Source organism: Calypte anna, chromosome 9 (assembly GCF_003957555.1).
Source record: "Calypte anna isolate BGI_N300 chromosome 9, bCalAnn1_v1.p, whole genome shotgun sequence".
In the NCBI taxonomy this organism is placed as follows: domain Eukaryota; kingdom Metazoa; phylum Chordata; class Aves; order Apodiformes; family Trochilidae; genus Calypte; species Calypte anna.
This window is the reverse complement of record NC_044255.1, coordinates 15,685,662-15,708,880: the sequence shown is the minus strand read 5'-3', so window position 1 is coordinate 15,708,880 and position 23,219 is coordinate 15,685,662. Positions and strand designations below refer to the sequence as shown.

The 23,219-nt window shown below is 38.7% G+C and overlaps 1 protein-coding gene across 9 annotated transcripts in view; it reads right to left on the bottom strand.

The window, feature by feature from the left end:
- LRCH3 (leucine rich repeats and calponin homology domain containing 3) overlaps positions 1–23,038 on the bottom strand; it is a 63,000-nt gene extending 39,962 nt beyond the window's left edge. For all 9 annotated transcript variants that reach the window (XM_030455854.1, XM_030455855.1, XM_030455847.1 and 6 more), the window contains exon 1: positions 22,803–23,038. In XM_030455854.1, the coding sequence (XP_030311714.1) occupies positions 22,803–22,995 (193 nt within the window). In that variant the 5' untranslated portion in view covers positions 22,996–23,038. The remainder of the gene's footprint in view (positions 1–22,802) is intronic.
- Positions 23,039–23,219: the final 181 nt, after the last annotated feature.

The following is a 23,219-nucleotide window of genomic DNA, read 5'->3' as shown; positions in this document are numbered from 1 at the left end:
ATACAGTGTGAATTCTGAACCTGCTAATGAAGAACTGCTTTTGGTTATTTGCAATCCCCACCCTGCCAGCGCTGCAAACATCCAACAATTATTTAAATTTCACAAAGTCCAGAACACAGCATTCATAAAATTGGTGACATGTTTTATTTTGGCCAATTTATCTGGAACCCTCCCCCACCTCAGAAAGCAGACCTTAAATGGGATGAGAAAAGGCATAGAGAGTACAGCAGGCATTGTGTGAAACAAGTCAACAACTCCATCCTCTTCCCCACCTTCCTCCTAAAAATATCTGAATGAAAGGAATGGCTTTAACAAAACCAGGAGAGATGAAAAAAGCACAAACTAACTGTTTGGTTATGTATTTACATAAATGCCACCCTGCAGCAAAGAAGTAACTGTGCTTTTCCAACAGAGAAAGTGGGAGTGAGGTAAAGATAGAAAACCTAAGTTATTTTATTGAAAATATCTTGGTTTATGAGACTCTTTTGGCGCTGTATCCATAAAATAACTGTTTAACAACAACCAGAAAATAAAAAGGTGTTTATTACAAATTACGGTGCAAACTAAATTTTGTGCAAAAAAAATCTCAGTTTCTCAGAAAAATAACAGGATGTTGTGGTGAGATGTGTATTTTTTTTTATTTTACAAATATTGTACATCAATTAAGAAGGAATTTATAACTGTAAAATCAATCAAGGAATAATAAATTATGCAGATTTGCTTTTATATATGTGCAAAACCTTGCTGCCTGACATACCATAAAATGCAAGAAGCAAATGACTAATTTGCCCCCAAAGCAAAAACGCTGATTATCACTATAAATAGGCATGTGAGTGAATATTACAATTTGAACTCAGATTGACTTGCTTGTGTTCAGATTTCATGGGATAAAATTACTGTTACCAGAAATCCGCTTTAAAAAAGGTTCTCCTAGCCTGCTAAAAAAGGATGTGTATCCTTGAAGGCAAGATCATGTGGAATTTTGGCAAAGGGGACGCATTCTTTGGACCTAAGCTCTTTGTGAAAGATAAAAAAACCAACAGTACAAATACAAAATGAAATCTCAGAGCAGAGTCAGGCCATCGACCTTTTCCATCTTAATTGGGATTCCACTCATAAAGCCAGCAAATCCAATGCTAAGTGCAACTACAGAATACACTTTACAGAATTTTACAGAATTTCAGAATAGTGTTTAAAGTTGCATCATTTGGCATTAAACATAAACTCTTCCTGTTCAAAGAAGAATGCTTCTCTAAAGCATCAGACATTATCAGGGTTGTGTTCACACTTCTTTAACTTAATCTGTCACACAAATTTTTCCTCCAAAGGAAAAATCACTGATGCATAAAGATGCACTGTTTAATGGTACTTTAACCCTCTACTGATGCTATGAAGAGAAGGAGCTGCAGCTCAACTGCTGCTGGCACTCAGAGTAGCTGGGTGGTGGAGCAATTCCAGTTCATCACGAGAAGCTAACGTGATCAGTCCCCGTAGTCCTGTTGTGATCGGAATATGGCTTCAGCTCTCATTCCAATTAACTACGACGGGGGCCAGTTCGAGGCCTGGCCTGTTCTACAATGCTTTGTTGAATAAAATCTGCCTCTTCCCACCAGAGATCTGTGTGTGTTCCCCACACACATTGGAAATTTTTCTAATTTAATTTTAAAAACTGTGAACCAGCAATGCCTCCATTTTTGGCTGTCTCATCAAAACCAAAAGTTGGCAACCCCGGTAACCCCGCTGGCAAAAGGCTCACGTAAGCGAGACTGGGACGTGACGCCAGCAGCTGTAAACTGTGGGCTCCCACCCATGATGCATCCCATGCCTTCTGGAACAGCCCAGCTGCAGCTGCCTGACACCAGCCATAAATGTGCTGCAGTGATGCAGCAATACCAACGTCTGTGAACTGATCCGAATCCTGATGGTGACACCGGCTGTGAACTGACTGCCCTCAGCTAGGACAACTCCTTTTGAAGGGCAAGAACATGTCCTGTTTTCCTTAGAACTAATAAGCATGCATTGTAACTTAAAAGGATACTCACAGTTTTCCTTTTATACCAAAGAAATCTAAGATATATTAACTTGCAGCTAACAGACAAAAACATATTTTCATATCAGTAATTAGCTAAGCCAATCAGTGGCCAGCAGGCTGACAGCCAGTATAGTGGCAAAAGGAAAAATGCTGAACGAACTGTTGTTAAGAGGACAAATTACAGCTGTTCAAGAAGAAATACATTCAAAATCTGGAACTGTTAACAGACTTTTTTACCATGCACACAACTTAAAAGACCAGAAGCAAACTCCACAGTTTCACAGTGATAAAAACTAAAACCACAATCACCAGCTTTTCATGAAACGCTGAAGAGGATCCTTGAAGCAGCTGATGTAATACTGCAGATAGAGCAAGCTCATCTACACAATTCATTTACAACTACTGCTCCAGAAGAGTCAGGCTGCTCCCTGGAAATCAACTGCTTAGGTTACAGGCATCTTCCAGATAAGGTCACTAAACATATCTTTTGAGAAACCTGATGCTGCCATTTGATTGCTCAGTTATGACATTCACCATCAACCCTATTAGAATGATTACTCACATTTCCGTATGCATTTGAAGCACCACACTGTTACATAAACCTTAACTCCATTTTTTTGGCCATTCATTCTATTAGCCAAATAAATTAATGCATATTGAGCCTGGTTTTATTAATTGATTTGTTTCACCTCCCAAACATTTCAAAACTTGAAAAGGAAATCTGAGAAAAGCAGCACTTGGCGATGCTGCTGATTTTTTGGACACACTCCCATAAAGCTATTAAAAGGAAAAAAATAAAATGAAAGCATAGCCCTAAGCAAATGAGCTACTGATATTACTGTGCTGATTTTTCTTGCTCAAGAAACCTTGAATCATCATAAAAGATGATTCCTCATCTGTGGAATACCTCTGTGATATACTACTGATGGTTTCTGTACTAAGTATCTGGGAATGTTTTCCTTTTTAAGCACTGAAAAACGTTGGCATCCTCAGCACTTCATTTCACACCTGGAGGATTTCCTGGCACAACAGGGGTGACTTCACCTCTTCCTGCCTGCTGTGATATAACACTACCAATTTTGTCATACCCTAATTTAAAATAAACCTCAGAAATGTCAGCTCCTGACTCACCTTCTACCTGTCTGTCCTGTCAAACCTGAACTTTTCCCAAGTATTCTTTCCATGTATCCAAGATACGCTTCTTGTAAACCTATGAAGTGAAGGTGGCATTTCTTGAACCAAAATGAGGCTGTTCCTCCTTTGTTTTATCTGGGTAATGTTCTGCTGGTTTGATAGCACCACTGCCCAAGCTGGGAGACCTGAGTAACAGGCATAAATAATGAAGGCTGTTTTCACCTACATTCTTTCTGCAGCCTTGTAATGAACTACATCCTCCAATTTCTAGTTTCCATTTCCAGTATTTCACAAAGGAAAATTGGATTCAGACATGCAATCCATCCTTGATATGCTTATGACATTTCAATTCTCAGCAGATCCATTCTCAATACGTACAATCACATTTCTACTTAGCAGCAAAGGCATGAAACTTTTAACCATTTCCATGAACATTTTGTTACCAAGCATCTCCAGCCTGGTGTTTTTTGCAACAAGAACCAGCTATGATTTCTGCAGATACAGAGAAGCAATGCAAAGCTTAGTGGTTTCTTTCAAATGTCAACTTGATGGCGCTTGCACCTGGAACACAAAATTGCTTACAGCCAAAATTTACTTCACCAACCTGGATAACATGCAAAACAAATTGAAAGATTACACTCTGCACTGAAATGACCCCTCTAGATTTCCTGTCTTATGTGTTAAAGGTTCACAGCCTGCTTTTAGCCAAAGCTGCTTAACACTGTCCTTTAAAAAACCTGTTTCAAATCACTGCCAAATCATTGTCAAGTTTCAGATGCGTGGATCAAAGTTTCACATACGCTATTTCCTCTGGCTACACTTTTATTTTGGAACATTCAACACAAAGCTTCTTGCCAAAAGTTTAAAAAAAAAAAAACAAGAAAACCACTCACTTCTCTGAAGAATTCTCACAAATCCCTTGCTTGAAGCAATTTTAATAAGTCAGAACTATGACCCAAGCATTTACCTTCAGCTCCCAGATTGCCAAATGAACCCTGGCTAGCTTGTTTGCTTTTTAACTCAGGAGTATTTTAAGAACAGTCACACAAGGGAGTTTTAGAGCATCTGGGTTGCAAGTTACTTGAACAATTTTTTTTTTAATAGTAGTAGTGAATTGACCCTTCAACTCTTCTCCATTAAGACATCACATACAAACAAGAATTGACTCAAGTATAACTCTCTTACTGAGGTCTAGTCTCTGCATTCACCATTCTCTATTAAAACTGGAAAAATCTACACACAAAGACCTGTAAAATTTAATTATACTAAATAAGAAAACTCAGTCATACTTGGGATCAAAGAGGAAAACAAGACTCTAAGCACCAACTCCTATTTTAATGTATATTTGCTGTAGTTCAGCTTTCTCTTTTACACATAAATGAAAACCTCACAGGTGCCACCATAAAAAACACTGACTAAACACAAACATGTATTTTACAGTCCTGCACTTAATGTATGTCCTCTGACAAGAAAGCACATTCCCAGCAAAAGCACAATTTTCTCACAGGAGCAGACTGCCTGAGTACTGCAAGATCAGGATAAATATTCTAATCACTGTTAACAACTTGAAATACAACGACACTTCCTTTGTGAAATAATTTCATTTTCCTTTTGCAAGGAATAATTCTGATTTTTTAACTTTTAAAAAAACAGCACTCACAAAAAACCAGTGGAAACTACAGAACACTGTTACACAGTTGTTCTTGAGTGGTTACTGGAGGCAAGAGTGACAAGCTCCAGTCCCTGCTGCGAGAAACTAAGAACTCCCAGAATTCTGTCAGCTTCAGTTGATTTTCTACTGCTTGGCTCTAAAGCAGGAAATCCAATAGCCTAAATGAACTAAACTGCTATGTCACATATTACTTATTAATTCCATGTAGACCCTGGCTTCACAGTCAGCCACTCTAAGCCAGTGCAGGGAATGATTCCTTACTGGGAATGTTATTGTCCCTTGCACCAGCACTCCTGTTCATGCAGCCACACAGCCAGTTGGGTCTCAATACTGAGAACAAATCCTGCAAAAAAACCCAAAAAAACAAAGCCACAAAACAGCCTGAGACATAATTTGATTCATGCTGCAGTTGTGTAACATCTAACATCAGTAAAAGGGTGGAGGAGAATGTGTGGCTGCATGCATAGTGAAGAAGGGAAACATGACTTTTGGCAGTAGCTGGGATTTGGACTAGCTGGTTAACAATAACCATGAAAGTGCACTTTTGTTGCTCCTTCACACACACACTTCTAATAAAACACAGTTCTCTTCAGATTAGCAAATATAGGGTTGTGATCAAGCATTTATTCCCAAATTTTGCTCATTACAGATATGTACACACCATGACTTTTTAAGGATGGCACAGGGTGTAGGCTAAGCAAACCCTTCTGGAATGAGCTGCAACCACATTTCAGATGAGCAGGGAGTAGAATTCAGTGGCTTTAAAAGGGAGACAGATGAAGGAAGTCAGATGACCTACCAGTTTAGCCTTGTGACTTGGTCAGTAACGGGACAGACTACAGAATACAAGCTGTCACAGCAGAGATGACACAAAGTGGAACTATTTATTTGCTTTATTTGAAAACAAGGATTAATTCTAACCCCATCCAATGGGATTTGTGGTTAAAGAAATTTTTACATATGCTTTGCTTCTAACTTCTGATAGATATCACTACACACACCCCAGCCTCCTCCCCAATCTTCTCTCTTCCAGCAATTTCCTTTCCTCAATAAACTTGGGCATCCAGCCAACAGCATAATCATGCTTCTCTTTCAACCAGCCCTAAAACATAAAGCCAAACTAAGTGAAAGTTGGACAAGCACTGTTGCAAGAGATGTAAGACTGAGGAAATGAAGCAGAGCTTCAGCTCACCAAGTCCAGTTAAATTGGGGAAGTTCAAGTCTTCACTGGCCAGCTGCACTGCAGGTCCCTCTGGGGTTTCTTTGTGCAAAACATACACAGGGAAAACAGCATTTTGGGCTGCACCTAAAAAGATAGTAACGCAGCATATACCCCTGCGTTGATAAACCTGGTTTAAACCTTGTTGACTTTAAACAAGAGGAAAAAAAAAACAAGAAAAAAATCAAATCGCAGCATGAAACTTGTATGTGTAGCCATTTATATTAGTTTAACTAAGACAGTTTAAAATTATATCTGAAAGCCTTGAAGATACACCCTCTGGGATTCAACTATATTGGTGTAAAATTATCACCTCTATGGGATATTCCTTACCAGCCCTTAGCTCTGAGCTACTGATTCGGCAATGCTCCTGTGAGAATTTCCCAGTCCACACCAGGCAGAAAACCAGTCAAGTTAGCTCACATGATTTTTTAAGTTGTTGAAACTCCCCTTGCAACTTTTGCCTGAAGCTAACGTGGGGAGGACTCACATGAACTGTGCCTGTAGCGGATGCACCAGGGCAGTGACTTCCTCTGGCAGCACAGCCTCTGTAAAGCAGCTGTTATCTGCACATTGACAAACTAGTTGAAGCCTTGCCTTTACAAAAAGGTTTAGAGAAAGAAAAAGGGGGAGGGGAAAGAAAGAAAACAATTTTATGAAGGGAATCTTTAATCGGGATTTTCTAAGCAGACTTTACTTGGAATTGAATCAGTTCAAAGTCATTCCTTAAGCACTCTATTTTCTTCTAGCATTATGCAATCACCTCAGCTAAAACAAAGGAGACCACTTTCATATTGTAAATGTTCTGCTGCAACACAGTTATTTACAATGATTACATGGTTCAGATTTGGTGGTTTGATTCAGGCCCTCCATTGCAGCATAGACAACAAAAATTTTACCTCTCTTCCAGTACTACTTCATCTGTTTTTATTTGGACTCAGACATCCCCTTCTCCCTGTTCTCACATTCAGGATCATAGGAAACGAATACCAGTAAATGGACACACTCCCACCTGGAGCATCAGAGCTTTTCACTCTGTGTGCTTCTCATAGGCCTGAGGTGATATTGTCCCATATTACTCAGGAAAGACAAACGTTCTTTCCATGGACACTCTTCCCCAGTAGGGGAAAATATTCTCTGAAACTTTTCTCAAGCTCCACTACATTCAGTTGAAGACATTCTTTTGCAAGCTGGAGTTGGGATGCTGATTCTAAAAGTTAAGCCACTTAATAACCTTTTTCAAGATTTTAATTAAAAAGCTTGCTATTGATATTATAAAACTTGTCCTCACAACATGTCAACCTGGATTCAAAAGTGCAGTTCAGTACAGGACACAATGCAAGCTGTCACCTCTGGAACAGGGGACCGAGGTAGTGCTGGAACAGGAAGACACTTGGTTGAGAGAAGGCTGTGTGTTCTACATGGCAACTGTTCATTACCCTTACTTCTTCAATTCCACTTCTCTCAGCTTTCCATATTTACATACTTCATACTACAGGTTTTCCATGTACACAAGGTACTGCCTACACAAAAAGTTACGTAAAATAGAAAAGACTTCTGTCAGTAAACTATACTGCACATAAAACTTCTCAGAGAAAGAACAGGAAAATAAGTGATAAATACTATTTCCTCTGTTTCATGATTAGACGCTGTGCTAGGTACCACAGTCTACAGTATAAAATCCAGTCAGCTTTCAATTATTCGGAAGAGGGGGGAGGTAGGGTCAGCTAACATGTACACAGCAATACCACACTTTAACAGAGAATGTAAGGCAGACAGAGTACAATAAGTAATGGCACTGCTGACAGAAGAGCTCTTAGGGAACACTCATCTAGGCTAGAACACCCCCATTAGACAGCATAGTGCCTTTTAAATAAATTTATGCTGTCCAGTCTGGTGCTCCCACAACCAGTTTAGGCACTCCTAGTACATCTGCTAAACCACCTCAACAATCTGTTCAGAGCTATGGGAGCTCTACTCGAAGAGACCATCAGTGAGCAAGGTTGTGTTTTACTGCCACTTTGCTTAATGCTCTGCTCTGGCTTTAACCTGTATCAGTGAAAAATGTTGTATGTTCAGCAATTCCAGTGGCTCAATGACTAAATAGTAACTTGGAGGAGACATGGCATAGAATAAAGGCAGGAAGAGGCCAGTCAGGAGGCCTGGCAATGCAAAACGCAGCCAACAAACACTTAATGTTTCCACCATTCATCTATTTATTTCATAATTCGTTCATTTTGTACTCCATTACTTCAACTCATCTTAATACTGTATATAAAATACTTAATCTACAAGTATTTTCACATATAAATGTAATCTAATATAATAGCAACAATATTAGTAACAGCTGCAATTTACCTATATAGTACCACAATAGTTTTGCATATTCTCCCTTTATATTTTGTCAATCACTTCAAAATATATTATCAGGCAGTTTTAGTAGAAGAATGTATTGAAGTCAACAATAGAGGAAAAACCATAAAGAAAAACATTTTAGCTGTGAATACATTTCAGAATGCCTCACTTGGAGAATTAGAAACAAACCAGCTAAAACCAGAACTGAAAATTCAAAGCTCCTGACGAGCTAAGTGAGTAATTTCACATAAAAAGGCCAATTACTTTCAGAGAAAGACAAGCATTTCTACAAATTTTATGTCTGCTATTACTGCATTTCTCTGAAGCTCTTGATAGAGTGCCTCCATTTTTTATGGCACTTAGATACAGCCTCATCAGACTATGCAGTAAGGTCACCAAATGCATCTCATACCACTGCAGACACTAATTCATCTTCAGCAGGACGGGTATTTTATTGAGGAGAAAAGTCAATAAAGCCCAACAGTCAAAAGTCCTGTGTTCTTTTAATGACTCCTTGAGGCCATCTCTCATGCTGACATCATCCCTAACAAAAAAGGTCTGTTACATTTTACACAAGCAGCATTGCAATTTTCAATAGGACAATTATTGCCAGAATTCTAGAAAAAGAGCTGGAGTCTTACCAAGTCATCTGTGCAGTACAGCCCATTTTGGTGTCAAGAAATAAAACAACACTGTAGGGTATGTATGGAAAATATCCCGTATCAAACAGAGAGAACAGCCAAATGAGGAGATAAATGACAGCAATTGCCAAAACACATGTTCATAATATGAAATAAATTTTGAATCTGGAAACCATAAAAGTCACCTTCAGTCAAAATCACACCATGCAAACATTAGTAGGGATCAAGGACTACAGAACTGGAGGTCACCGTTTCATACATCTTCTCTTCTTTAAAAGCTGACGTTGGTAAAAAGTAGTAGCAAGGCTATCAGAATGATTGTTACAGTCTCAAATTAATGTTCAAAGTGAATTTTATAGATCTTTTCAAAAAAGTAAACATTACAGATCCCTGGCAGCAACACACACACACAAAAAGTGATCTGAGTACAACTGAAATTATTATTATTATTATTATTATTATTATTACTATTATTTTCAAACACCAAACCAAGCCCATCCCTGTTCAGCAATATGCTTAAGCCAAGGTTTAACTTTGCTCTTAAGAGGCCGTGACGGAAATAAAACTCCAACTGCAGAAGTCACTCAAAGTTTTTAGCTTACTGGCTCTACCCTTTCAGCTCCTTCTGAGAAAAATCAGTTTTATGCATGCAACAACTCTATCTACACCAGCTCAGCACAAACTGCATGAAGCATGAGAAAAAGGAGAACTAAAGCTTTTTGCTTCCCTAGAAGAATCCTTAAAAAACACTGAGCCACAGAAGAAAAGCTGTGTGGTGACTGCCCACAGCACTAAGAATCCCACTTCCAGAGATCTCCATTATTCTGTTTCCTAATGACCATTTTAACTGCTCGTATTTTCAGAGCTCTACACAAGCACAAAACCTTATTTTTTACAGTGCTCCCTTGCAAACATGCAAAAAATCCAGATGGAAAAGATCTCAAATTTACAGAGAAACTGCTTCACAGTTGCCAACACATGGACACAACCATGACACTTGAAATGTATGAAAGCACAGTACTGCTCCTCAGCAACATGACACCCCTGCCTTCTGCCCACTGCTCATGAAATACTTGACTATGTTCCAGCAGAGCAGGGTTTCATTTTACAAGAGTGCTTCACAAAGTCAGCACTGAGGGGAAGTGTGCAGTAAATGAGCTGCCTCCACCTCACAGACAAAGCTTCTTCAGGTAAAAACAAAACTACACAACTAACAAACCAACTTTAAAATAATAATAATAAAAAATATTTTAAAGCAACAGACACAAAAAAAGCTTTGAAAATGGAGCTAGAACTATTGCCAGATTTTAATGCTGTGTGCAAACCTCTTCATCTATCCATTAGTTTTCCCTATTAAAAACGATAAGCATTGTTTAGAACATACATTCAGTATTTATTCAATCCATTAATCTTTCCAAAAGATCACTAGGACAACAGTGTTTGACTTGGGTGAAAAAAGAAGGTAAACTAGCAGTTTCAGCAACACAAAAAAAATCCCAAACAAATCCAACCCCAAACCACAGAAAACAGACCCTCTGCAACAATCAGTCCCTGAATTTTAAACAAGTAACTTAATTGAAATAACTCAAATTTTAACAACTTTCAGAAGTCTGCACGGAGGCCTGAGGAGATAGGAAAAAGGGCTTTGATGTAGCAAAGACATTGGAGAGCTTAAGAGTCCTGAAAGTCCAGTAAGCCAATGAATCACACACAGCAAAGTGTACAAGTCCATACACTCAAAGTAACTGACCCTGATAAGCAATTTTAAAAGACATTATAAGAATGGCACAGCAAACAATTAATTTAGCTTCAGTATAAATCTGGAAGTTATCAATAAAAAGAAAGGGCAGGAAAATGTGAGCCAAGCAGAATATCTGAAGTTTATACAAAAGAAGAAATTATGGTAAAGCAGTCACACAATGACTTTACTGAGTATTTCTGTTGCTCTGAAAGTAGCATTGACCTCATTACTGTAAGAACAAGATGATGAAGAAAACCTATCCCAAGGACTCTTGAAAGACCAGAACTGCACCTATACTTCTAATAGAAGTAAAATAAAACTGTTCAGGCTACTATAAAGCAAAAATGAGAAACTTCTGAAAAGTTTCAGAAGAAAATATATTTGAAAATAAAACTATTTTAGTTTAATTAATCTGATGATATTTAACATTCTTTACAAGCAAGAATTTCCCCATCTATATTAAACTGCAACTACAGTAAAAGAATAACCAGCTGCTGTAATTGTGACAAGAAATACCCCATAAAAGAAACACAGAGCACTGCATTTTATTGATGCAGAGTAAGATTGCAAAAGTGGTAACTATCCAAAAACGAGATGCCATAAGCTTGGAAATCTGCCACTGGATTCTGACATTCCCTGGAAAACTGAACACCAACAGAAGAGCAGGAATGAATCTTCTGTCACAAGAGCTCCATGGAAAAGCTGTCATGTGGAAAGTAACGTGAAGAAACCTCTTGAGCAGCTGGAGTGAAATGAAGTTTATTACAGTGAAGTTATACCAAAGCTACAGGCGTGAAGCAAAATTGAAGTTACATTTACAATTTAATAAGCTCACACACGTATTAAACTCTTGTGCTACCTGTCAGAGGGAGGCTGACTCATGAATCAGGACCTCCAAACCACAAACCATTTCTGCTTATCAAAAAGGATGTCACCAGCTCTACAGCTGTTAACACCTCCAGCTCCTCCTGAGTACTGTCTGGACTGCATAAAATGCAGTTTTATGAAAAGTAGTATGATAGTTTCACATCAACTGGAAGGGAAATGGAATACTAATAATCCAAACAAATTTGGTCTATATGCAGTATAAATATGCCCAATAAAACTTGAAATGAAATTAAACTCGAGTACCCCAAGTCTTCAAAACACTCTCATATTTCCAATTTTATGTATTGAACATGGAAAAAACCTGAAAAGAACTGCACCATATGGGAAGGATACAATAAGGGTTAAATAATAAAAAGAACAGTAACCATCATATTTCTTTGTGAAAATATATGTCTATATGTCAATATAGAAATATTGACAGTGATTATTAAAACTGTTAAACTGTTTTTTCCATTTAAATACTGCAAATCGGACAGCACCATGCCAACAGCTGTACTGTTGATGAAAATACATATTTTTGTTTTTTCCTTTACACATCCAAAGAGGAGAAATGTATTAAAAAAAAAAAAAGGAATATGAACTGAATAATATTGTGGTTTTATTTAAATGTGAAAAGCTACTTAAATGGTCTAGTCTCAAACTGATACTGCATCATTGAAATGAAACTTCCACAGACTTCTTCCTTAACCACTTTCTGAAGAAGCACTGCAGTGCCTGGACAGAAATCACACTGCAGTAACATTGTCACAATCATGCCAGTAAACACCACTCTCTTACCTGTTCCCTAACAGCAGTTTGGATGTTTTGATTGATGCAAAAAAAAAAACAAACCAAAAAAATAAACCTCAAGAAGAAGATGTGAATCAGGTTAATTTCATAAGGAATAGATATCTAAAGGATAGCCACAATCAAAGATTTACTTTATTGATACTTTAATATTTTGGTCTACATGAAATTCTATGAATTGGAATAGATTTTTGCATTAAGAAAAATGCTTTTTTTGAAAAAAACAAGCTTTGCAACCAGTAATATACTATTCTCCAGGTATTTTCAGTATCTGAAAGAATGAATTTTTAGAAAACATGTTATGGACACCTGTTTGTAGCCACAAAAGCCAAATCGTGTGTTTCAAATCTACAGTTAGTACAACACTTCATATTCGTATTTATAATTTTCCATATTTACTCAACACAATCATAACCATCTGTATTCTTGAACTTGTGATGAATGTAATTTTATGGAAAAAGCATAATTGAAAAAACATGGCGTATCACAAACAATAAAGTTCCCCAAATAATTACAATATAGGTGTGTTTTCATAACCCCTCACATTCTTGTTACATTAAACTACAGCCCTGTGAAAAAGTTAATTCTTCAAATTATAACAAGCCAAGTTGGAGAGAAACTGTGGCTTTACCTTCATATTAAGGTTTGTGCAGGGTTTTTTTGGTTTTGGTTTTTTTTGGGGGGGTTTCCTATTATTTTGTTTATTTGCTTTTTGGTTTGTTTTGGTTCAGTAAGCACATTGATACTCTTAAAAGTTCATGTCTGGGAGTATTAATAAACCTTTAGGTAAACAGTAACAGACCAAGGAAAGAATGTTTTGAAAATTAGAAAACTATCCTCCTTCTTACTCTACATGTAAAGACAAATCTCTCTACACACCACTTGCTAACTTTTATCACATTAATTAAAAAGAGAAAGAAGGATGTAATACTTCAGGAAGATCTTAAATAGTTGCTGTGCATTTGGGCACTAAACAAATAAACCTGAGTCTTCCACTTACTTAAAATTACAAGTTCTTGTGCATTCAGAGAAAATTTTAAATCTACGGGGATAGAAATTGTGCTCAAGTATCTTAAAAGCAAGAACAAATTGTTAAATTGATCATACCAAGAAACAGAACTTTTACATTGAATATTCAATTCAAAAAGCTGATTTAAAAAATGTGTTTTCGAGAACAGAAGCTACAAGGCAGACGGAACAGTATCAGTTGCAGGAGAAGCAAGGTGGTTGTATTTTCCATGAAAATTTCCTTTACCATGTTCAGAGTGACAAGATTTAATCACCAGTGAAGGGAACCAACAATAAAGCTCTCAGGCTCTCCTTCTTACACTGTAAGATTTAATGGTAATTACAACAATCTTCTGACACACAGGCATCCCTGAATCAGTGGGATATGATCTGCCCAGCAGCAGAACAGAGATGTGCAGTACATAAGGCTTGAATACTTCACAACCCATTTACAGCTCAAATGATTGATTTGCTGTTTTAGCAGAGATGGGTTCCAAAGATAATTTTTTTACCCTGCTAAGCACAAATCTCCCCAGCCCTTGGCAAACCAAAAGAATAAAGGAAGTAACAGATATTTTATGGCTTATAACCACATTCAGTCGTGGCCCTCTATAAAAAACATTTATTCCATAGCTGAGCCTGGAGTCAATGTAATGACAGGTACCTAATTGTCCCACTATAATTGTGCTCAGTGACTCTCTCACTCCCAGAGAACAGTGGGTATGAGACCAACTCAAAGACCAGTAACAGCCTTGTGTTATGACAGACCTAAGAGGCAATATATGCAGCTATAAATAATAGCATTAATTAATTAAGCAGGTTGAAATGACTACTTGTCTCATCAGCATGCTAAAAAAGTAACGTTTCATCTGGTTTAAAAGGAATTTTCTACAAAATGTTCAGATACTGCTTTTTCTTCTTTTTATCTTGCTAACAATCTGGGTAAGAAGACTGGAGTTGGCAGTGAGAGAGGCATGTAAGACAGGGCAAGACTGACATGAAGAAAAGGTTAAGACATGGAAGATGAGATGAAAAAAAAATTGGAGAGCAGAAGAGACAGAACTGAGATAACATATTCCTGTGGACAGGACATATGGTGTGAATGCCCAGAGGAACCCCAGCCTGATAAAGCACAATCCCTTCCAGCATCAAGTGCAGAACCCATGACCTTCACACCCCATCACTCCTCAAACATCTACAATAACTCAGAGAGCAGAGCATCTCTTTCTGCAAACAGGTTCCAGGGAATGACAACCTAATGCTGTCTTCTTGGCTCAGGTTAGAAAGACTCAACAGGTGTAAACAAGTCATATGGATGCCAGCATGATTCCACATGACTGAACTTAAAAATTCAGCTTGAATCTCCAATTAGAATTGTCAATTTAGAATTCAGCATTAGAAAAGTAACATGAAAAGGGCACTGACATTTTGTAAACAGAAAACTCAGTTAAAACTCATGTGAGACTGCAAAAGCAAGCACACAGATGGTATGGTCTAGAATCAAAGATATCCACAGAACTTTGATTGCTCATTTCCTGTGTCTATCTACTGTACATGGGTCTGTAATTAACAACCACAGCCTTTTGGTACCTCTACAAGATTTTCCTGTTCAAGTAGATTTCTTCCAACAAGATGAAGTTATTGTAGAATCAGAACTGATCACAGTAACTGTATTATGCAAGAGAATGATATTGAAAAAACATTAGGGAACAAAGTAGGGAATTGCATCAAGAAAAAGGGATGGCTAACCTGAAAGCTGGTGAATGCTGCTTTGGAAAAGTGGATTGTATCCTGTCAGTGCTATATATTTCTTTCATAATACTAAGCAAACCATCTAAACTCATTCTGTCAGAGTTAGTAATTAACCACATTTTTCTTTTTTTTTTTTTTTTCTTTTTTTTTCTTTTTTTTTTTTTTAAGATTTGACCTTTATTTCCAGTGCTCCTAAGGAGCCACAAAGGCATCTGAAGTTAGTAAGAACTGTATTTTGAAAAATAAATTAACTTGTAAAAGTTGGGTTACCTAAAGGAAGTTTGAATTTGGTACCCCAAATCAGCAAATGCTTTAAAATCTTCTACAGTTCCAAGCTTCATATATGTAAAATGCAGTAACATTACCTTGCCCCACTTCAGAGATACATAAAAATAGTATTTGAAATCTTTCTGGTAGTAGGGAGCACTACCCAAAAACCCAAGGCAACAAGAACACGTTTCTGTATTCAGAGTTAACTTTCAACAAACAGAATAAACAAACTAAAATTCACATGGGTCACTGAACAATGGGGCAAAAAAATGAATAGATGCTTGTTAATCCTACTGTCCTCTGCACAGAGCAGACTATGGTTAAAAACTACATGTAGCACCTGACAAAACCTGGGCTGCATAGCAAGTGGGATTTTTTAGTCATTTTTTAAACCATACATTTAGGAAAGACTATGATGTAAAGACTTTAATTTGCAAATGAGTAATATTACCAGCTAGAAAAAAATAAAGATTGTCCTCGCTTCTAGGCTCTGGCAGTAAAAACAATGGCTTGTAGTGTGGAACTGAAAATGAGGCTGAAGTAAAAGACTATTGAGACAGTGCTCTGTCCCAGTAATAAAGCCCTCTCCCTGCATATATGTACAGAAATATAACTTATGCAAAACGATCCCATAAAAAAAAAAACCTAAATGCATTACCCTTTGCCTCTTCTCTAGGTATCTCTGATTCAGAGAACTAAAGTGATGTTTTAACTCTAACCCACTGATCAAGTCTAACCACCAAGATACTTTTAACATGAGTGGGTTTTCACCCCTTCACTTTGGAGAGGGAGACATAGCAGATAAAGAAGAAATCACATTGCATGGCCCATGACTTCAGCTAAATACACAACTGCAATTTATTCAAGCTGTTTGGCCAACATCAGAAACCAGGGGATTCAAGCCTGATTAGCTGTTAAAGACAGAAGAACCCTTGAATTGAGTTACAGCCTTTTCATTAGCTACCATATAATTTTATTTTTAACACATGCTATATAATTTGCTGTGTTAGTTGTAACTAATTCTTTACTGCTGATTCTTCCACTGAAAAAACTAATTATATCTACTGCAGTCTAATGCTAAACCTAAACCATCAGTTTAAAATTACTTTCATAAAATAATGTATTTTGCCAAATGAAAGCATGAGATCCAAATCTGTCGGCAGTGAAGTTTCACTGAATGCAGTTCACCTCCACAAGCCATGCTTCAAACAAAGAATTCCTAGGCCCACTGACTCAAAGCTAGCACACCATTTTACAAAAAAAAATAATAAAAAAAAAAAATAAAAAAATTAGCAAATGTACAAGTCAGCTGTGAAAGGTTACAAAATAGAGTTAAGTGTGATTTCACAATTGATCTGCATCAATTTAAGCTTATATATCTGCTAAAACAGGCCCTCTCATTCTCATCATCCCTCGGAGTCTTTCCACCCTTTCTGTTTGCTGGCACTCACGCACAGATGAAACCCCAGCGAGCTGTCCAAGGACTTCATTCAACAGGTAAGTACTCACTGGCTGAGTTTGCAGCCAGATCCAGTCTGCAACAGCTTTGCTGGAAGACAGTATGGTTGCTGGTGCTGACTGCCCAGCAGGAGATGAAGACAGAACTTCCCCTTTTGGCATCAGGATATAATTTGGATCACGTTAGGCTGCGTATTCATGACTGACTTCAGGGAGTACTTAACCAATATAAATTTGCTACCTCCAAGCACAGGTACAGCCACAGGAGAAGAGAGCTGGAAGAATCATGAGAAAAAAAGACGTTTCCTTTTCTCCTAAATTAATTTGCCCTTCACATGACTGCAGGACTCAATATATTCACCTGTCAGACCCTCTCCTCTTCACTTTTTACATCATCACAGCTATCTTCAAAAATGTAACTGTGTATGCAGACAGCATTTAAAAAAAAAAAGGATCATGATGGAGGCAGGGAAGTGGAAGACTACTGGGGAAGTAATGAGAAACACATGCAATCCTGAACACCACTTAGAAGATTTTACTGGTAATAAGTTTGATTGTAGGACTTTTTTTTGTTTTCTTTTAAAAGATCAACTTGCTAAACAAAGGCATTCCAAATGTCAAGTATTACTTTTATTGCAACAAGGCTTAGAAACTACAAGCTACAGACTCCCCTTTCCCAGTTGCTATAAAACATTAGGCAAAAAGACTGCTTGCATGCCAAGAAACTTTAAGCATTACTGGAGGCCTCCATCAAGACCCAACACAAACTATTCAACAGAAACAAACTGGAAACTATGAAAGTCAACTACTCTCCACATTTTGAGGGTAACAACAAAAGCAAGAGAGCTAACCTCAGCTTATCAACTTATCAAAGCACCACTATCAGATAATAAGAATCACCAATATACATGGACAGAACACACGTGAGATCCAGACTTTCTAGGAAGAGAAAAATAACAAGAAAGAAAACAAGTGGAAGCAATAGTCAAATGATAGAGACTGACACAAGTAGGAGGTAAGACCCAAAAATGGAGCTGAAGAGAACAAGCTGTATTATCATCTAATATTTGGCTAAGAATTGTCATTCTCACTCCACCACTGTACAGCTACTAAAACCTCTGGACAGTGTATTTCTGTCTGGCTTTTGATAAGGCTAGAGGCAAGCACACAAATCTCATCACAAAACTGAGCTACCCTAATCAAATGTTAGCTTTTGATTTTTAATACCAAAACTTGAGATAATCTAAGTACCAACACTGTAAACTCTTACAACAAACAGTTTGCGACTTGACCAGTCCCATTTCCTACCAAGTTATCTTAAATAATAAAATGACATTAAAAGATACAGTAAGACAAATGTTTCTTTTTTTCAAACAATTATTTAATTTTAGAATAGTCTGGGTTCTGCTGTTATGACTTTAAGAACAAATGTTTGGGAAATACAGCCACTGTTCTATGAGCCATACTGTACTCCTTGAAGTATTTTACGTTTCATCAGGTAATTTCCACTAAATTTCTGGCACAAAAGAAAAATACCAGTGAGACCTCTTGCTGCAGAACACTCATAGAGTCATTGCAGTCCTTCTAAATGAAAGCAGGCATGTAGTGTATAGAAATTTTATTTAACCTACGGTCAGATTTTACTGTTTCTATGGAGAGATGCTAAGAACAAAACTACAGAGATACCTTAATTGGCAAAGTAATTTAAAAGGCAATAGAAGAAAACTTTTTCTTTTTCAGAGGCGTGCTATCCTTTTTCACTATTAATATATTCCAGAAACAACATGTAGTACTCTACATGTAATTATCTTACCAGTTGATCTCCATAAAACAGCCATTTCTTTTATTGCATAAACCTACATAATCCCATATTCTCCTTTAAAAATGGAGACAGTGAGTAGTTTAAGTAATTATGGCTGTCATGGAGGGTTTGACAAATTCCTTTTCTGCTCAGTGTATGCTTTAGGCCACTGGGAAGTCTGTCAAATAATGACATCAGATTCTACATTAACGTTAGCAAAATGCAACTGCTTCCTTTCATATTTATTTCAGATGGTTTACATCCCATTTCTTATTCCCTTGTCGAGAACAAGATGGGAATGAACACATGTGTTGTAATTCAGCAGATAACACAGTGATAGGTAATGCAAGTTAAATTATAGAGTGTGAATGAAAAAGAGAAGCACATCCTTGCCTTGTTAATGAAGAAGCTTGCTCATTCTTCATCATCAATGAGCTCTGTAAGCTTGACTCACTCCCTAAAATTCCAATTAAGTTGTAAGGGATGAGCATAAAGAACAGCTGGTTTCCCCTCTTTCAGTATCTAAGTTATTATTAGACTGCATTTCTTGTACATGACCCATCCCACACGTACAAGACCACTAGATGGACTACTGCATCACACACTGTGGGGAGCTACCTTCCCACTACTCCATTCCACAGCTGTCGAGCACAGGCCATCCCATCTTCAATTTGATTTTACATTGTGTGATCTTATTTACAAAGTACAAAGCAGCCAGAAACTATTACTTGAATGTCTACTGAAGTAATTTACTCAGTTCTGAGAACAACCCTGAGCACCGATCTTGGTTTAAAAAGCCTTTCGTGGGCTCTCACCATCTGGAAGACAGCAATGCCCAGAAGCAGCTGAGGCTCTGACATGACCAGAGAATTCACTTTCCATGGAGAAGCTTAGTGACTGCAGCAAATTGCTAGTGAGGAACTTAATTTTTCCTACTGATGCTTAACAGAGACATTGTATTAACTTCCAGAACAAAAATGCAGCAAACCTGATCTGGTCATGTGGTTTAGTTTTAGGCAGTCCTGCAAGGGGCAGGGAGTTGGACTTGAAGATCTTTATAGGTCTCTTACAACTTGAGATATTCATTGATTCTGTGATCTGTCTATCACACATTTTTCCCAAGTTAAGTTAGACCTGGCAGGAATTCAGCTCTGCTGATGGAATAGGGAGCAGTAAGAATGTTACCTGGAAGTTATTAGAGCTTAAGCAGCAGGGTAAGTATTACTGTCAACTCTGAACCCATTAATGATCCAAAGAAATGTGATCTTGCCATTGATTTAATGCTTGAAAATGTACTTTATGGCTGTCATCTACTTAAAGAGATTCTCCCCTCACCCATCATCAACCTCAAAATCTGCACAAAACACCCAACTAAACTTAATCTAACATCTGATCTGCAATGCCTTGTTCCCACTGACATGCTTTGCTGGTACATCTGTGTTAACAACAGCTGCCAGGCAAAGCCAGTGATTCTGTTAAGGCTTTGGGCTATGCTAGAATCTGGTTTTCTCCCAGTGCAGTTGCATCGATGAGGGATGTGATTCATACCCACCTCTTTAGCATCAGTGCAGTTAGAGTGGCATGCAATTACTTTCATTACTACAAGAACAGGAATGAGCTATAGCAGTAGAACTTAACCCACACAAGTGAGGTGTCTATTCTGGCACATCAAAAGGAGAAAGATTTACATATGCAATGCTTTGTCTTCAGTTTTATTGTCTGGGAGTTTTCCAATGATTTTTATCAAACTCCACACACACATGCCCCCACCTGACATTTTCTGAGTCTCTGCAGCACAGCGTGCAGGAAGGCACTCAGGGTCTACAGTCTAGGAGATTATTTAAACTGTTTATTATTTTAAGCATTTAGCACCTAACACAGAGTATACACTATACCGTGTTATTTGTGGTTACTTCCATACAAAAAAATTGGAAGTTACACAAGAGAGAAACTGACGTGCACCAAGAAGTGGATTAAATTTCTAGCTGAACACTAAACTGAAAACTGGGTGTCAGAAACGCTCACATGGATTTTTCTCCACTGCGTAGACTTATCCAAACCAAAAAAAGTCATAGAACAGATCACACTAAAATAGATGAAGTTATCCATAGAAGCCTTCAAAACAGAGAATTTAAACAGAATGTCTCCCCAATAAGCTTTGCTTCTTACAACTTAAGAACAGTTCTAGCTTTTTTCTAAGGTTCATTGTGATGATAAATGCACAAAAGTGTATGGTATGCACTGCCACTTATTAGCATTTAATGCTTCTTGAACAGCTACAATGCAAATATTCATCACAATAGATGGGAACCTTGGTGGAAACAAGAATTCCCACAAATTGTTTAAGAGTACAGTAAATGAATAGCATTATAAACAAAAAGTCCAACAAATGGGTCACAAATGTGCATGCTGCATTTGCTTACAGATTAGGTCACTAAACATTCATTGTGTGAATGCATTTGTAGACATCTCTTTGAGCAACAAAAAAAACATATACCCTAACAAGAAGCATTTTCTATTTACATGTGTTCAAGTCACAGGAACAGTAGTTTTCTTAAGATATGCTTGTGTGGTTACTTTCAGGTTTGGTTTTTTTTTTGTGATTAATTTTTACATAAATAGTATGCAACAGTATGAAGTCAGGCAATTTTAAAGGATGCTCCATTTTGAATTATTTAATTGACAGTGTATCAACAAACTTGCAAAGAAACATGATAACTTTCAAAAAGTGATGTTTGGAGTTTATCTCCAAGCCACAACTCAAAACACTAGAAAATATAAGTGACTACATAGGAAGTAATGAAAGCAGCAGAAAAATGGCATGCTGACACCTTCTAAAACTACTTTTACTCCACTTACACAATCGGACAATCCAAATAAACAGATACTAAATTTGCTCTATATAATGCATTACAAAAACATCTACATCCTGCACAAACTCTCATTTCCTAAGTCTCAGCTCTGTTCAATGCACCAATATGTAAACATACTCTGCACATGTTTTTGTTTATGATCAAGGTATCTACAAGGAAAGTGTACATTGTTTGCCTACTCCTATGAACATATTTGAGGAGCAGAGGGGAAAAAAGCAGCCCTATTGCTCACTGTAATGTATTTCTTCAAAACCCTTAATATTTTTAGCTATAACACAGGAGGAAAAAAAAGGGACATGACTTTGTTGCCAGCACCTCCCGTTTCTTACTTATGGCTGTCAGAAATAGCAACAATAAAAGCACAATAGGACAAGAAACAGTTCTTCTTAGCGCATGCACACCTGACAGCCCTTCTTGGAAAATTGGTTTCCGCTGTCAACAGCACAAAAAATGAGAGATGGCGAGGATGTGTTTACATGTGTGCAGACACACACACACATACATACATCAGGACGAGAAACATGCCTGGCTAAAACCACACCAGTACTGAGAAAACCCGCAGAACTTTATAGAACAGCCTCTCACAAGGGAGCACCTCTACACTGGAGTCGACGAAGGAAAAAAAACTAAAAATCCTAAGAAAGCGAGAGGGCCGGACCCACGACGGACAGAGGAAGGAGGAGAACCCCGCAGAGGGTCCTCCATCCTGCGCCTCAGCCTTGGAGAGGAAGGGCGGAGAGAGAAGGGAGGGAGGCGAAAGCGTGAAGGAGAAGCGGCCCAAGTGGAGGAACACTCCAAAGCATCGCCTGCGATGTGTGTGTGTGCGGGAAACCCCCCTCTACACCCACACAAACACTCTTCAAGAGAAAGGGGGAGGGAGAACCCCCTCAAACATCCACTGAGGAAGTTTCTCCGCGTCGTGCATCCAGCTTCAATTTACTGTAGAGACAGCACAGTGATCACCTCCGCCTCGCTTAGCGGGGGGCTTGCTCTCCTCTACCACCCCCCACTCCCGAGTGCCCCATCAGGGGGGTGTTGGAGCACAGCCCCCTCCCCAAGTACCCCTCAAGGGGAGTGAGCCGCCTGGCCCCGCCACACCGGCAACCCCCAGCCCCAGAGGCGTTTCCGAGGGCGAAGCAAGGCGTTTTCCTTCCCACCCCCATGTCCCTCACCGGCTTGGGTGGTGTCGCTGAGGTCGTGGTTGGCGGCGCTGGCCCGCGGATAATCACGGAGCTTCCTGCCGCTCAAACTGAGGGTACCGCTGGCCGCCGCTTCTTCTAAGGCACGGTCCAAGGAGCGGCTCCACGAACCCGGACCTGAGGGACCGGGTGACGGGGAACAAGCCGCCGCGTTCCCCGCCGGCATCACGACACAGCCGCCCTCGGGCGACGCCAGTTACCGCGCGCGCCACTTCTACGCCTCCACCTCCTCCTCCTCCGCCGCCGCCCTCCCGCTGCCGCCGCCGCTCCGGCTTCGCGCCCGCTGCGCATGCGCGGGGCAGCCCCGCCGCCGGCAGCAAAGGCGCAGGCGCCAGCCTTGACAGAGCACCAACTGCGCATGCGCAATCTCCCGCTGGCGGGGCACCGGAG